This window comes from Acanthochromis polyacanthus, chromosome 6, assembly GCF_021347895.1.
Source record: "Acanthochromis polyacanthus isolate Apoly-LR-REF ecotype Palm Island chromosome 6, KAUST_Apoly_ChrSc, whole genome shotgun sequence".
NCBI classification, from domain to species: domain Eukaryota; kingdom Metazoa; phylum Chordata; class Actinopteri; family Pomacentridae; genus Acanthochromis; species Acanthochromis polyacanthus.
The window spans coordinates 39721148-39736647 of record NC_067118.1 but is presented as its reverse complement, the minus strand read 5'-3'; the positions used below and the strand labels follow the sequence as shown (position 1 = coordinate 39736647).

Genomic DNA, 15500 nt, shown 5'->3' with positions numbered 1-15500 from the left:
CCTGATAACTCTGTTGCTGAGCCGTGCCCTCAGTGAGCTACAGAGATGCCAGGTAAGGCTAGCAAAGAGAGGTAGCCAAAGAAGTCAATGAGAAACCACATTGTCACTATCTGTCGAAAAACTACAGCAGGAATTTTTGTTATCACAATGCATTGGACATGTCAGCAACTGCATTGAAGAGATGAAACTCAGGACAAAACAGAGCAAGAAAACTAGAGTAGAAATCTAATCCAAGCAAATCAACAGCCACTTCAGAGTTGACCAGCTCAACAGCAAACACTGCAACTTAGTCCAGAACCAGTACTGGATGAGTTAAGAAAACATGCTATGAACATGAACCATGCAAAAGCAGCAGCACTTCAGAAGAACATGGATGTGTCTTTCAATGCTGACATTATTTAGTCTGAAGGGATTTTTTATCTTAATATCGAGTCAATTTTCGCTTTAAGTTAGCCTAGCCATGCTACACCCATGTTTCTGATGGCACAAGGGTCTAGGGAAGCTCGACAGGGAGGGAGGCGGGCTAAAAGGTTGTCTATCAAATCCCTCTGCAACAATTGGGTTGGTATACAACCAATCAGTGCAACGAATAGGCTGACGTAGTTCCGAGAGCACCGGCGGATTGTGGCTAAGTCCCGTTAGCTTCCCAACCAGCGGAGCCAACTGGTATATTAAGGATTTGCCATATCCCGTCGGCATAAGTCCAAATACGTCTTTCTTCTCAATGAAACACTTCAGTGCCGTCCTTTGTTTATCTTTCAAGTTGAATTTTAGCTTCAAATCTTTAAGGGCTGTGGCCAAAGCCGAGTCCAAAGATAACTGTTTATTGTGCGCCAGTTGTTTCTGTCAATCGTCACGCCTCTGTCGTCACTTAGTTACGCCCGCCTTCTGACTCTACACTTCATGGTGATTGGTCCGGCCAGTTTTAGGAGCATCCAGCCTCGAGCCTTATGGAGGGTAACTAGACCCACCCTGGCAGAGAATTAAATTCGTTGCCGTGGGTTGTCTAGCGCGGCTAGGCTAGCTTTAAGTTGCTGTTTTGCAAGATTCAGATTCACTATAGAAGACACAAGAAAAAAGGAAACAGGGATTTGGAAAGGGGAAAGCTTTACAATCTAAGTCTCGCTCAATCAATTTGCTACAGAAAAATCTGTTAAACTCAAGAAGAAGGCGAGTAAAAGCTCATCCATCTCAACCCAGAAAAACTTCCATGCAAGAAAAACAGACATGCGCTAAGAGTAAAAGTGTGATTCACACACATACACACATCTCAAAAGTGTCAGAGCTCTGAGAGAGAATTAGTACTTGTCAGATTTAAATGGACCAAACTATCATCCAAAAAAAACCAAGCTTTCCAATTGTAATTGGCCATAAGACGCCATGCTTTAGCTTTGAATTCCACTTACAGTTATCCTGAAGTACATACCTCTCAAAATCACACAAAATATCACAAACTAGCGGCATCACAAGCTGCTTCTAATTAACTTTCAAAAAGAAAAAACTAATTTAAACTTTACTCCTATAAAACCCACTCTGCACTTATTTGACTCAAACTTCTAAAATGATGACGACAGAAAACACGCTGACTCGTTTAAAGTGGGTTTGATGGGATTCCAGCAGATCTGCACTCACCAGCCGCTGCTGCTCCAGAAGTTGATCTGCTTCTTCCTTCTCTTTTTTGTACAAGATCTCCATCTCAGTGAGTCTACACAAACGAGTACAACAGGTTGTGAAGCACATCAAACAACTCATGATGCACACAAGCAACATTTAAAACCACGCTTAACGCTATTAGAAATTCATTTAAACAAAGCAAACGGCACAGTTTTATACCTTTTCTCCATTTCCTGCTTCATGTCAATACCCTGCTTTTCCAGGAGTTCTCTCTGAGCAAACGTCCAATCCACCGGCTCCACAGGGGTTTCAGCAGACGGTGTCTTCTCCCTTTCAGCTCTGGCCTGCTCTGGGTGGTTGAACCGGAACACGTGGTTCTTTCCCATAATGATACGGTTGCCTATAACGGGGTAACGTACAAGTGCGGTAGGAAAAAGTGTCACATTAGCAAAGATGTTACTTTTCAGTGCAGTAAGAATTGTGTAAATGTAAGAGTTCTAACTTATTAACCCTCCTGTCGTCCTGCGGGTCAATTTGACCCGTTTTAAAGTTTGAAAATGTGGAGGGAAAAAAATATTTTCACAGTGAAAACTTCCACATTTTCGGGAAATTTTTTGAACATTTTTTTGAGGAAAAAAGAAACATTTAAAAAAATGCTTCTTTAAGAATAACCAGGAAAAAAAATCAACCAAAATCCAGCAAATTTAACTGGATTTTAGTAGATATGTTTCTGAAATGTTCTTAAAGAAAATATTAGAATTTTTACTGATATATATATATATATATATATGGAATCACTTTAGATATTTTTAAGATTTTTTGTAAGATGTTTTGTAAGATTTTTATTCATTTTTTTTGGAAATATATACATTTTTTATTTTTTTATTTCTTGCCAAATTTCTTTTAAAAAAAATTAAACTTTTAAGGGAAACTGTAAGGGAATTTTCGTTCCTGAACAATATTTTCTGGTGCCCATAAATGAGGACAACAGGAGGCTTAATCATGTAGCCTACTGGAAACCTTAATATATGAATATATTTTTCACAGTTATTGGGAAAACTGTTACACGATCACAGCTTGTTTACAGTTTATTCACAACTTTGCATACATAAATGAGATATGTACCTGAACGGAGCTGGATTGCATCCTCAACACGCTTGCCGTTGACGTAGGTTTCCGATCCCTCGCAGGGCACCAGCATAACAATGACTTCAGCAAAAACAAACAATCAACATTGAGTCACTCTGAAAAGCTCATCGTTATTCACATTTAAACAGAAAAGGACGAACATCTCAACCACCATACGCATGTAGTGGCTTAACGTTTCCATTAGCAGAGAAAATTCATTTTCAGTCTGTATTTATGCACTAGTTTTAATCTATTGACAAACTGCCTGGGGTTGCTTATGCGCGTATTTAGGGGGCATCTGTATCTGTGTTCGAATTGAAAAAAATCCTCTACCGTCTTTCCACCAACTCTGCTTAATTCAAAACATTCCAGAAAATCAATACATATTTATATACACGCCCAACACAAGCAAACAAACGAGTAACACTGTATCTCACCATCTCCGTTGGCGTTCCTTTCGCTGCGGAAAATGCAGTGTTCTTCTCTGATGTGAGCGCCACTTAAAACGATGTCCTGTCTTCTCTCGGCATCGGCCTGACCCACCCTGAAACGATCACAGAGGCCATTTTGAGAGACTGCACACCGCTCTCTCGTTGCATTGTCAGCCATTTCGGCAAAAAGTCAGCGAGAAGCTTCAAACTGTTACTTGCGAGAAGGCCGCACTAAAGAACTGTAGGTGCCTTCATCTTTCATCGCTTATTGTCTCCCCCCCAAGGGTTCAAATGTAACAAAATACTCAAGGGGAATAGTCTATGGAGGGGAACAAAAGGACAAAGAGGGGAGGAAAGTAACTTTAGACTGTAAAAAAAAATTCTGATGTGGCAGATTTTAAGCCTTTGACTCTCAAAGTTCCTTTTGCTTTACATAAAAGAGGGAAAATGAAATACGGTAGGTTTTCAGAGGCCCTGCAAAAAAAAAGCAAAACCTTTCACACCCTCTGCGGCATTTCGGAGTCATTCAGATTTTGGTTACCTTGTAATTCCGTCTTTGATGTAGTAGAGCAGACACTCTGACATGAGAGGATCCTCATTTAGGTTAACCAAATGTGGAGTCTACCAAAGAACACAGGAGACGGACAGTTTACCACAAAAACACTTCTGGAATTTCATCACTTTCATCAATACTGAACAGTACACAAATTACACCAATACGGGGAATTTCAATCAAGTAGGCACATTTTACCATCAAACACTGCTGCTTCCATTTGCTTTGTAAAACACAGCACACAAACGTAGACAGAAAAGGTCACATTCACACCATCCTGACACCTCTTGGGTCTGATAGATGAAAGAACTACCACAGACAGCGCTACTCCTCCAAAACACCAACCTTTTTGGGGGAAAACACCCCGTTAAAGTCTGTATAGAGATCACAAGGCTTCTCAACGAAATGCTAACCCGTGGAGCGCAAGCGAGTGAAAGGAGAGAACAAAAATTAATGGAAGACAAATGGTTGTGAACAAAAGAAGAAAACAATAATTAGCAGAAGATGAGGGGAGGAGGAGTTGAAGCATGTCTAAGAACAGGATGAATTTCACAGAGGAGAGTTTTCTACAAACCAACGCTCACACAGTGACAGCTGGCACAGAAAAAACAGTGATTCAAAGCTACCAGACCCCTTTCTCTGCCGCAATCGTGACTTTGCTGACAAGCACATACTACCTGTTAGAGTTGAACTTGTAAATACATTTATCATAATCGAGCCCTAGGGCATTAACTGTCTGTACATAGTGTTTTTACATGATCATTTTTATAAAAATACCCGCACACACTTCTCGCTTCCCTAGCTTCCACATCTTAGTATTTTTCCACTCTCTCAGCTCACTCCCATTTGTGTAAGTTGAGCTATTTCTTATCCTATGCAGCCATGTACCCACACCTGCTTCTGTATAAATAAACCATGTATTGGGACAGCCCTTTGTAGCTGGCACTGTCCTGTTACCCTTGCAAGTAAACTACTGGTCTCCGTGTGTTTTCTGGTCTGGTGAAGATCTTCTTATGTTATGTGAGAGCTCTTAACGGAGTTTCTCCCTGACACTACCGTTTTATTAGTCTATACGTTGCAGCCACAGTTCTCTTTAATTGCCGGGTAAATAAGAAGAGTGAAGGGAATCTACTGCTGCTTGTAATTTAATAAGCCTCATGATAGCACTAAGAGATCTGTTCAGCTATAGCAAACGCTTTCATAATCTACTCAAAGCAAAGTATTATATTCAAACAAGACTTGGCTTTAAGTGATTTAACTTCACGGTAGCTTAAATACAAATTCACCTGTCAAATCCTAACAGCCTGTTAAAGCTGATCTCATGTCAGACTGTCAGTCAAACATGGAAGGAAAAGGGAACTATAGATGGTTCTTACAGTGGGGAAAAAAACTAGCAAACAGTGAAGAGAACAACAAAAAGCGGAGGTACTTTTGATAATAAATAACTACTTAGGACTTAACTAAAGCATCAGATATGGGGCTACATCTAGTGCAGTCATGGTGCTTTCTCTGCTTATATAATTTACAAACCTTCTTGGTGGGAAAATCAAACTGCTCATCAAATATCCTGCCTTGGCTAAGCTGAGTATGCGAAGGAAGCAAATAACAAAGAGTGGAAAGACAGACAGAATGATAAAGTGAACGGTGAGGAAAAACCAGGGAGAGAACAGGGAGGATTCTCATGGAAAAAGATAACAAGGAAAACAGAAGTGGGGGAGTGATAGAGGAAGGGTGTGCAGCACCGCTCATGGGAAATATGACATAAGAGGAGCGTGTTTGTGTCTCATCCAGCTGGTTTGCCCTACCTTTTTAGGAGAGAATACACCCAAAGTGCCTCCATCTTCACGGATGGCCACACCCATCTCTGCAAGCAAAGCCTCCCTGTAAAGAAGACAAAACAGCAAACTGATTAAATATTGTTTATATTGAACTATGTCGTTAATCAACATGTTACGTGTAATTTTCTTCTTCTGGAAAAAGCTTTCTGCAACAGATACTTGAACTTTTTGTATCTATTTTCACCAAAAACCTTTGTGCTGATGAGCAGCAGAGGTTGACAACTGATGCTGGGCGACATCAGAGCAAGTCATTTATGGTGTGACAACAGGCAGAGAAACTCAGCAGACAGACGGTAGGTGTTGGTGGCTGCAGCCACAGATGAGTGGATAAAGGGGGACTGGGGAGTTTGTGCAGCAGAGTGTGACGGCAAAGAAGAAGAGGGAAACGGACAGAATTGGTGCAGAGGAAATGAGACAGAAAGGTGAGGACAGTGAGACAGACAGCCAAGAGGGGTGACAAGACAGAGACGGTGCTACAAGGATTGTCTGCAGGCTGTGTTGTGGTCTGTAAGAACTAGCGCTTAAGATTTACTGTGAGGCAGTTGTTACAAATCAATGTTATCTCGAACAGCCACATTGAAAGGCAGGGAGAAAACACAGATGTCATCATTTAAAATGGGGATAACAGCGGTATTTTCAGGCAATCTCTTAAGGGAGACACTGATAGTGCATTTAGCTGCACACATGGAATGAGTTACAAACAGCGTAGAAGGAAAAGAGAGTTAGAATAAGAAGGAAAATGCTTGACATCCACACAGCTGCCCAATCACAGTGTGAAGTGGGTGTGAAAGTTGGATCGTTTTGGAAAGTTACAGATAATGGGTGATGGAGACATCATAGAGATGTGGGAGGAGGTTTCCGCTGCTATCAGACCATCTGACATGCAGTTGAAACAGACCATAAACCCCACTTAAGACAGACAGGACATAATGAGGAAGGGGTAGATGCACACGTAGGACACACATCGCCCCCTCGGGAGGTACAAATGGAAACGAGCAGACTGTCTGCCAGTACTGACCTTTCCATGCGGATTGCTTCAGTCTTTCGCAGTTTCTCTTCCCAGGTTTCATTGAGTTCTGCGATGATCTTTTCTGATTCCTGAACACAAGCAGCAAAATGTGAGAAAAGCACAAGCAGTGTAATGAAACTGGAACCATTAGCAGTGTAATGAAGGTTTAGCTGAGTAACAACAGGCCAACCCAGTGTGGATTTTGTGAGATTTAGTTTGTCATACCAGCGACAAACCTGTTTTCTTGGTCAAGTTGATATTTTTCTCCTTCAGAAAATAAACTTCTGGGGTACATAGGGGCAGTGGAAACATACTGCTATGTATTTATTATACAACCACTTTGAGCTCGAGTGATCAGAGTAACAATACAACCACTACATCTTCTTTATCATTTTAAAAGCAGTGAATATTAAGCCATTTATAATTCTATATACGGATGTACAAACGGACATTTGGTCCTGTTGTTATTAAAGCAGTGTATTGTCATTTTAGCTTAACATGACAATAAACCTGTAAACTTAACCTTCACCATAATGTTTGCTTTTAGATGACTAAAACAGCTGCTACACATTTAGAATATGAATATATTTTGCCTCACTATTATAACTAAAAGCCCATAAGACTGAATCTATTTCGGTCCAATTTCCTCCGTGTTTGCGTCGTGCTTGACGTCATTGGATGACAGACAGACTGGGCACCATGGTTGCCATGGAAACTGCAGTTCCTCATAGCTGCTTGTTGAAATCCTGTGTGCTACCTTTTCTACAGCGTGAGGGAGCCCAGTGCGAGGGGGAGAGCTAGAAAACCAAGAGGCCACATGAGGACTGATACACAAAACGGGTTTTTACTGAAGGCTGTGTGTCGGCCAAAATGAAACAGCGGCCATCTTGACATGAAAGGATTTTGTTGACCTTCAATTAGTTTACCAATCTATTCAGATATTTAGCATAATTAAAGCATGCTAAACTTACTTAAAAATCCTAACACTGTTGTCCTTATATTTTCTTATTCTGTCTGAACCAAACACTGTGATAAATTCTGACTAACAATGAGAATATGGTTATATTCTTATTGCAACACTACCCTTGCAGTAAAAACACATTTATCACAGCAGAAGATGAAGACAACATTTTACATGGATTAAGAGGCAGAAGTAAATTAAATAATAATATTTAATATTAACATGCTTTGATTATTAAAGCATGTTTCAGTGGTGTCTAAGGAGCTTTCCCTTTTCAAAAACTAGTCAGATAATCTGTAAAATTAATTCCAGAGAAGATTTACAGTCCAGCCTGTTCCTACACTTAGCGCTACACAGACCTGTATTAAGGCTTACTAAAGAACGGATGAATGGCAAAAATGTAAAAAATGAAGTCCTCTGTTTCTTCACATTTTGTAGTGAGTAAAACATACTTAAAGTTAGAGACTTTAAGTGGATAGAGCTGAGGGGTTTTGGGCAGATTGCTGTTGGCCTCTTCTTTCCTCTTAACTAGAGACATAAGTGAGATTTGGAGACTTCTTCATCCCACATTTTCCACTTTACCTTGAGTCTTTCAATGGCCTCCTCTCCTCCAGGTGTGGACATGATGCGCTCTTGGATGCTGGTGACTGACTGCAGGCCTCCCTGGCTGCTTAGTGAGCCAGAGGATGGAGAGGCTGTCAGGGAACCAATAGGGGCTGTGGAGAAATGGCCAGGGCGTTGGTTCTCTGAGGCTATCAAGTATCTATGCTTATTGTTCTGAATGTCTTTGAGGTCTGAGCCAGCAACAAGAGAAACAGAGAGAGAGAGAGAACACAGACAGAGGTGGGGTAGACCCAGGATAGGATAGAGAGAATAAACCACATAAAATGGAGGAAACAAATATCAAATAAGAAGAAAGAGTAGAGAGAGAAAGATGGGAAAAGAGAAAGGAGAAAGGGGGGGAAAGACCAATGTAAGACACACGTTGTACGTCACAGGGTTAAGACAAACACCCAGCATGTTGGTCAGCTACAGACGGCAGCAGTTTTCACTCCAGGTCGTTTTCAACGGTCTGGTTACTTCAACTCTTCCAGAAAAGATGAACTGGACCTCAGCCTTTGCTCTTTTTAAAAAGGTTTCAGATGGCTGTTCTAATGTGGGTCGGAATTTTAGAGTAGTGCAATTAACTCTGAGCTCTGAATTTCAAATGTGTACAATTTGTGGTTTGGGAAGAAGTGAACTTCTACCCAAACGTCAACAAAAACACACTGTGTGAAAACTGCAACTAAAGAACGGGAGTGAGATGGAAACTGCAAAACTGTTCAGCAGAAGGACGGACGAATCGTTGACACATGCTGTAAAAGTTCGGCCCGCAGTTGAGTAAATTGATTCACTGCACACACACACACACACACACACACACACACACACACACACACACACACACACACACACACACACACACACACACACACACACACACACACACACACACACACACACACACACACACACACACACACACACACACACACACACACACACACTCACGCAGCCACCATTACAAAGCCACAGCAGCCTTTCTCAAAGGTCAGGCAGCTCATGTCAATATAATGGCATCAAGGGTCTCTAAGGCACACTGTGTTCACTTTTTAAATCCAAAAAACTAGACCAAAGCTGCTCAGCTTAGGTAGAACATAACACAGGACCAAAACGTATTCTTTTACCCCACTGAGCATCCATTATTGGTCAGAAAAACTTTACAGATTTAGAGCATTTTAACTGAACTGAATATGAGCAATAAAGGGACGGAGGGAAGACGTTTTAACAGCAGAGGGGATACTAACAAACTAACCACTCAATACAAACTACTAAAGCACCGGAAGTTAGTCAACTCTGCATACATACACCTCGGGTGCAGCTATTTAGAAATGTAAAATTATGCACCTTTCCGTCTGTAGCTCTGAGCCTCAGCTTGAGAACTCAGAAGTGCCATTCTAAAGGTTTGAACAATGTCACCTGCAGGAGACGATTAGTGGAAAAAAACAAAACAATAAAAAGCAGAAAGATCCACTGGCAAGAAAAGATGCTTAAGAAAGTGAATCAATGAAAGTGAGACGTGGCTAGGAGCTGCTTTGGGCTGGAGAAGACTGATATGCTATTTTAAACGCTATGTTTCTAAAAGGGATATTACAAGAGTAACTGTTCCGGATGAATCTGAGGCTGCAAATGCTTGCCTCATGCCCATCATTCTGAAAAGTAACAGCAAACAAGCGCAGAGCATGCTAATCTAGTGGCATGCTAACCCTTGCCAGATCAGCACACCTACAGAAGCCTTGCATTTCAGAGTCTCTCTCTAATAAGCTTTGGCTAGTTTAAGCAATTACATGCAAAGCTGCCAGCAGATTTAAAATACAGGTAATGGGGTTTGTAAGCAATGTTAGCTATTTCGTTAGGGCAAACTGCGATATGCAATGCATGACTATCACACATATACACACATTTGATTCCACTTCCTGGGCAATCATCCCCCATAGGATCAACTGAGGGGAAGCAGGAAAAGATGAGAAGGGTCAGAGGTCAGCACCAGTAGAATGGGAGGAAAAGGTTACAGAAACTTCTTAGAGAGCTAGATGTGAATGAAACAAGGATAAGAAGAAATGCAATGGAATGATTTGTTAAGTACCATGTCATTAGGCATGATCTAAGCAGGCATTAGCAAGTAGACAGGTTATTAATCACTTCAGCTATTACAAGTCACTAATGGGTAAATTACGACTCTAATTGACATGGCTATGAGCCATTAATCCTGTATGCAGCAAATGAAGTAAGATATTTTACACAGTTTTAAACCATCATTTGTGTTGCCAGTCATAAACAGACACATGTAACTATATACACATTCATAAATGATTTTGTGCAATCTAAAAATATAATAATATTCTATAAATTTAGTTTTCAACATATCATACTCAGTACAGAATACACACTACATCTTTTACTCAGTAAAGAGGCATAATAAACCTGTATGAAGGCAACTTTTTTTTTAGTTTCGTACCAGGCACCAGTACAAGCATTATGATGAAAACAGAGTTTAGATGGCTGAAAGCAATCAGACAGTAATGAAGACAGAAGATGTTGCCAGCTTGTGGTAGACCCTGACAGAGAAGGTAGTTGGCCAACTGTGACGGCATAAAACTCACTGTCCAGGATGTCTCCAAGGCCCTGGGCACGGAGCAGCTCCTTCAGCCGAGCCACTTCATCCTTCAGCTCACGCACCAACTTATTGTTGGGATCCTCATTGATCACAGCATTGCACTTGATGTTCTTGGCTCGGTCAGCATAACTAAAAACAACAGTGAACTTTGTTTCATTCTGTAAGGGCTTTTATATGTAAACACACCACATATATAGCTGTAATTATTTTTTAAAGTTATTATCTACAGCAGGGGTGTCAAACTCAGTTCCTGGAGGGCCACTATCCTGCATGTTTTAGATGTTTCCCTCTTCCAACACACCTGATTCAAATGATCAGCTCATCATCAAGCTCAGCAGAAGCCTGATAACGAGCCTGATCATTTGAATCAGCTGTGTTGGAAGAGGGAAACATCTAAAACATGCAGGAAAGTGGCCCTCCAGGAACGGATCTTGACACCCCTGATCTACAGTATATGCTGGACAGAAACCTTACCGGAGCGTGCTGAGGGTTTCATCATAGTTGATATCTGCAGGACTGAGGGCAGCTACCATAGCTGTTCTGGAGTTTCCACCTGACAACAACAGATCAGCAGAGACATCAATTACGTGACACTGTGAATGAAAGACATTTTTAATGCACTTTGTGTAGATCCAAACTAGATTAACACTAGCCTAACCGCGCTAGACAACCCACGGCAACGAATTTAATTCTCTGCCAGGGTGGGTCTAGTTACCCTCCATAAGGCTCGAGGCTGGATTCTCCTAAAACTGTCCGGACCAATCACCATGAAGTGTAGAGTCAGAAGGCGGGCGTAACGAAGTGACGACAGAGGCGTGACGATTCTGACAGAAACAACCGGCGCACAATAAACAGTTATCTTTCCACTCGGCTTTGGCCACAGCCCTTAAAGATTTGAAGCTAAAATTCAACTTGAAAGATAAACAAAGGACGGCACTGAAGTGTTTCATTGAGAAGAAAGACGTATTTGGACTTATGCCGACGGGATATGGCAAATCCTTAATATACCAGTTGGCTCCGCTGGTGGGGAAGCTAATGGGACTTAGCCACAATCCGGCGCTCTCGGAACTACGTCAGCCTATTCGTTGCGTTGATTGGTTGTATACCTACCCAATTGCTGCAGAGTGATTTGAAAAACAACCTTTTAGCCCGCCTCCCTCCCTGTCGAGCGTTCCTAGACCCTTGTGTCTTAAGAGCTGGGTCTAGCGCGGCTAGGCTAGATTAACACTGGATCATTTCAAAATACAACATGATTTATTGTAATTTACAATATGCTTTATTGTAAAAATGCTCAGTAAAGAAGGAAACACCACCAGACTCAAAATGAGTGCAGAAAACTAATTCCACTAATGTAAGATTTCCGTTTTATTAGACTAAACTACTATGTATTAGTAAGACTGAAAACACAGCACACCTCTCCTACACATGTGCCTGAACCAAGAGGACGCGTGTGCTCGTCTAGTTAGGTTGAAATACAGTCTGCTGACAGTGTTGTTCTTAAATTGGCAGGGTAATGTACACTAGCTCCAGTCATTTTTATATCCCTCCTTCGTTTCCCATTATATAAACGGCTCCATTTCTCTTGCTGTCCAGAAGTAAGGACTTCACTACACAGTTTTCAGGCATAAATTTCCCCATGTTCACTCAGTACAGTGTGTTTATCAAGTGATACTAAAGGTTATACCGAGGTTCTCCCTCAGCAGCCACGTCAGAACAGAGTCTCTGTATGGGATGAAGTCACTCTTCTTCTTCTTCTTGCTCTGCAGTAAACAAAACACCAGGCAATCAGGCAGGAAAAAAACTATATCTGATGTAATGCTTCATGTTTCAACACGTGAAATTAAGGATGACATGAAGGGCTGAACAATATTATGATGCAACATAAACATAAACCTTGTGTGACGCTAAGTGGTCAGTTTAAATGAGTGGATGGCTTTTGCTCTAGTGCAATAAATGTGGATGTAACTGTGCATGATGCCTAAAAGCACAGCACTGGTTTGATGCAAATCGTAGCTACTAAATCTCTGCAGCTTCAACAGTGCAACGTGGCAAAAAGCTGTCAAGTCTGTTTAATGGGATGAATCAGAGGTTAGTGTTTCAGCTGTCAAAAGGTTTACCTTGCTGGTACAGTTGTCCTGTGTAAGCAAGCATTACAAGGACAAGAGAGGAGAAAGCAGAAGGGCACACATTACAGCATGCCAGGCTACATACATTAATTCCTTGAGAAGGGAGGGTCAGGTCGAGGGAGAAGAAAGGATGTAAAGGAGGAGAAGGAGAGAAAACAAACAGAGGATCATAAAACACTCACCACTTCAGCCAGGGCAGAGATAACCTTTCCTAAAGTGGTGAGAGATTTGTTGATGTTTGCTCCCTCCTGCAATTACAGACAATTGTTTTTAAATTCCAGAGCCATCAAGGTGATCTCAGCTAGTTTTTAGATGTTTACAAAGATGGTAGTCTTACCTTTAGCCTGGTACCTTTAGCTCCGGTGGAATCTGCTCGTTCACTCCCTGCCAAGTCTACCAGACTGATTTTACTGACCTGAAGGACAGAGGAAACGCATTAGATGCATCAAGCTTATAAATAATATATACATGAATTATAGGAGGGTAAAGAACAAAAATAATCGATTCACATAAGTCTTATCCTCTGCAACTCTGAATCAATTACCAAAAGCCCAAAATAGATTTCTGTAATAACATTAAGTTGCTGGAATAAAAAGAGCAGAACTTCGGTCTAAGGTTTTCTGGCTACAGTGTGCACATACTAAAATGATCTTGTATTTCATCTTCAAACAAGGCAAGTCTTTGGGCACATTTTAAATTTATTGACTTAGCAATTAGTGTTTAGTTTAAGTTCAAGTATCTTGTAAATACTCTGTACACCATCACAGGCTCATGTTTGCACAGTGGAGCAATGAACTCATGCACCCTGCAGCTCTTTACAAAACTTCAACCAACTCTGGTGGTTTGCAGGAAATAACTTTGTCAGTGAAGTCTGTTTTTCAAAAGATGTGTGCCTGCAAGCTTTCTGGATAATAACGGCTTTCCCTGGTACTAACACTGCAGCAGAGAGACTGTTCTCCACGATGTTTACAACATAGCAATTTCTGTTTTATAGAAAAACATTTAACCAGTGATGTTGTTCAGTTAATTATAAATTCATTGAATAGTTTTTACATGAAGAAAAACAGATGCTAAATGCTTCCTGCTAACTGATGCAGTTAACTGATGAAAATAACTTAAACATAATAAAGCTGCTTACTCTCAAGAGGGTCATGGTAAGACAATGACCCGCATCAAACCAAGTTTGCTGAACTGTTAGTTATGTTTTATGTGGAACTCAGTGGGAAAAGCACAGAAGTCAGTAGTCTGTCACACAGACGACTGAGGTAAGAGCCTATAACAGTGCCCTTTGTTCATTTTATTGAATTAAAAATCAATTCTAAATCAAACTGTGACACCAAAGATCACGACTGAATTAGAACGACGGAATACAATCAAACTGAATCAAATTGTGGAATTCCCATCGCTACTTTCAACGATAGAAAAACTAAAGAAAAAAACTCCAGTATCTTTAAAAGTACTCCAAACAAATCATAAAATTCATGGTGCTTTCAGAAACTTTCAACAAAAATCAAACCATCAAAAATATCATGCAAAAAGTGCAAACCGGTCTAAAAATGTGGGCATTCCTCTCAAGTGAGATGCAGCTCGGCAGTAAAATCTGATATAGTAGCTAAATACAATAGGCATTGTGTTTACAATAACACAGTGGTCTTTGTGTCGACAGAGAGGAAATGTTAAAAGTCAACTCAAAAATGGCTCTTTCTTTTCGTTCTCCAGCCACCACTGACTGCACAACCAACCCTCATCCGAATCCGAAAAAAACTGGCTATAAATACACAGTATGTATAAAAAATTAATAAAATCACTTTCAACAACATGGAGCTGAAACCTTAATTGTACTGTTGTTAACACAACAGTAGGAACTTTATGATTCCCATCTAACGTAGGAATCATAAAGTTCTAGTCTGCTCGAACCTTTTCTTTATTTTTTCATATTATGTTTATTAAATTTTCATTTTTATGCATTACAAAGCAAAATCACAATAACAAAACAAAAAACATAAACAAGATGCTCGAACCTTTTCTGTAGAGAGATCCGTCTCGCTGTCGTGTTTCTTCTGTGTGAAGACGATGGTGAAGACTGCATGGGACCTGCTGCTGGTCTCGTTCATGTTGGTGGCAGCCACAGTTCTGGAAGTTAGCACATGTGGGAATAGTTAGGCAATACAGCACAATATGAACATAAAGCATTTGTCTGAGCACCGTAATCATTTTTCCCTTTGTATTATTCTGCATGATGAATGCTGAATTCATGGTTTGGCCTTTTACTAGAGCCCTCATCACCGGGGTTTACACCCATTAGAGTGAACTGAGTTGAAGGGATTACTTTGTGCAGCGGAGGTGGATAACAGTGTGAAGATGCCAAACACAAATTCACAAGGCGCTCTCAGAGGGATAGTCACAGAGGAGATACGGGCTTTAGACGCATGTTCTAGAAATAAGCCCTCTGAGTCAGCACAGCAAGATTAAGGCAGGGTTCACTCCTCCCCATTGGAGCTCTTCTGACACACAGAGAGTAAAACATACACACACATACAATACACGCACTCGAGCATATGCAGATGTCATTGAGAAATACTCCTTACATGCAACTGCAGATAGGTTCTGTCATGCTTGACTT

The 15500-nt window shown here is 40.8% G+C and overlaps 1 protein-coding gene across 5 annotated transcripts in view; it reads right to left on the bottom strand.

Moving 5' to 3' along the window:
• kif1b (kinesin family member 1B) overlaps nt 1-15500 on the bottom strand; it is a 69128-nt gene that overhangs the window by 31431 nt on the left and 22197 nt on the right. For 2 of the 5 annotated variants that reach the window (XM_051949116.1, XM_051949120.1), the window contains exons 7-22: nt 14899-15010; nt 13215-13292; nt 13060-13125; nt 12869-12886; nt 12436-12511; nt 11226-11304; nt 10738-10880; nt 10036-10077; nt 8117-8328; nt 6583-6662; nt 5532-5607; nt 3715-3794; nt 3180-3286; nt 2740-2823; nt 1834-2014; nt 1633-1705 (exon numbers count right to left, since the gene is read on the bottom strand). In XM_051949116.1, the coding sequence (XP_051805076.1) occupies nt 1633-1705; nt 1834-2014; nt 2740-2823; nt 3180-3286; nt 3715-3794; nt 5532-5607; nt 6583-6662; nt 8117-8328; nt 10036-10077; nt 10738-10880; nt 11226-11304; nt 12436-12511; nt 12869-12886; nt 13060-13125; nt 13215-13292; nt 14899-15010 (1507 nt within the window). The remainder of the gene's footprint in view (nt 1-1632; nt 1706-1833; nt 2015-2739; nt 2824-3179; nt 3287-3714; nt 3795-5531; nt 5608-6582; nt 6663-8116; nt 8329-10035; nt 10078-10737; nt 10881-11225; nt 11305-12435; nt 12512-12868; nt 12887-13059; nt 13126-13214; nt 13293-14898; nt 15011-15500) is intronic. The other 3 variants (XM_051949118.1, XM_051949117.1, XM_051949119.1) reach the window with 3 other exon arrangements.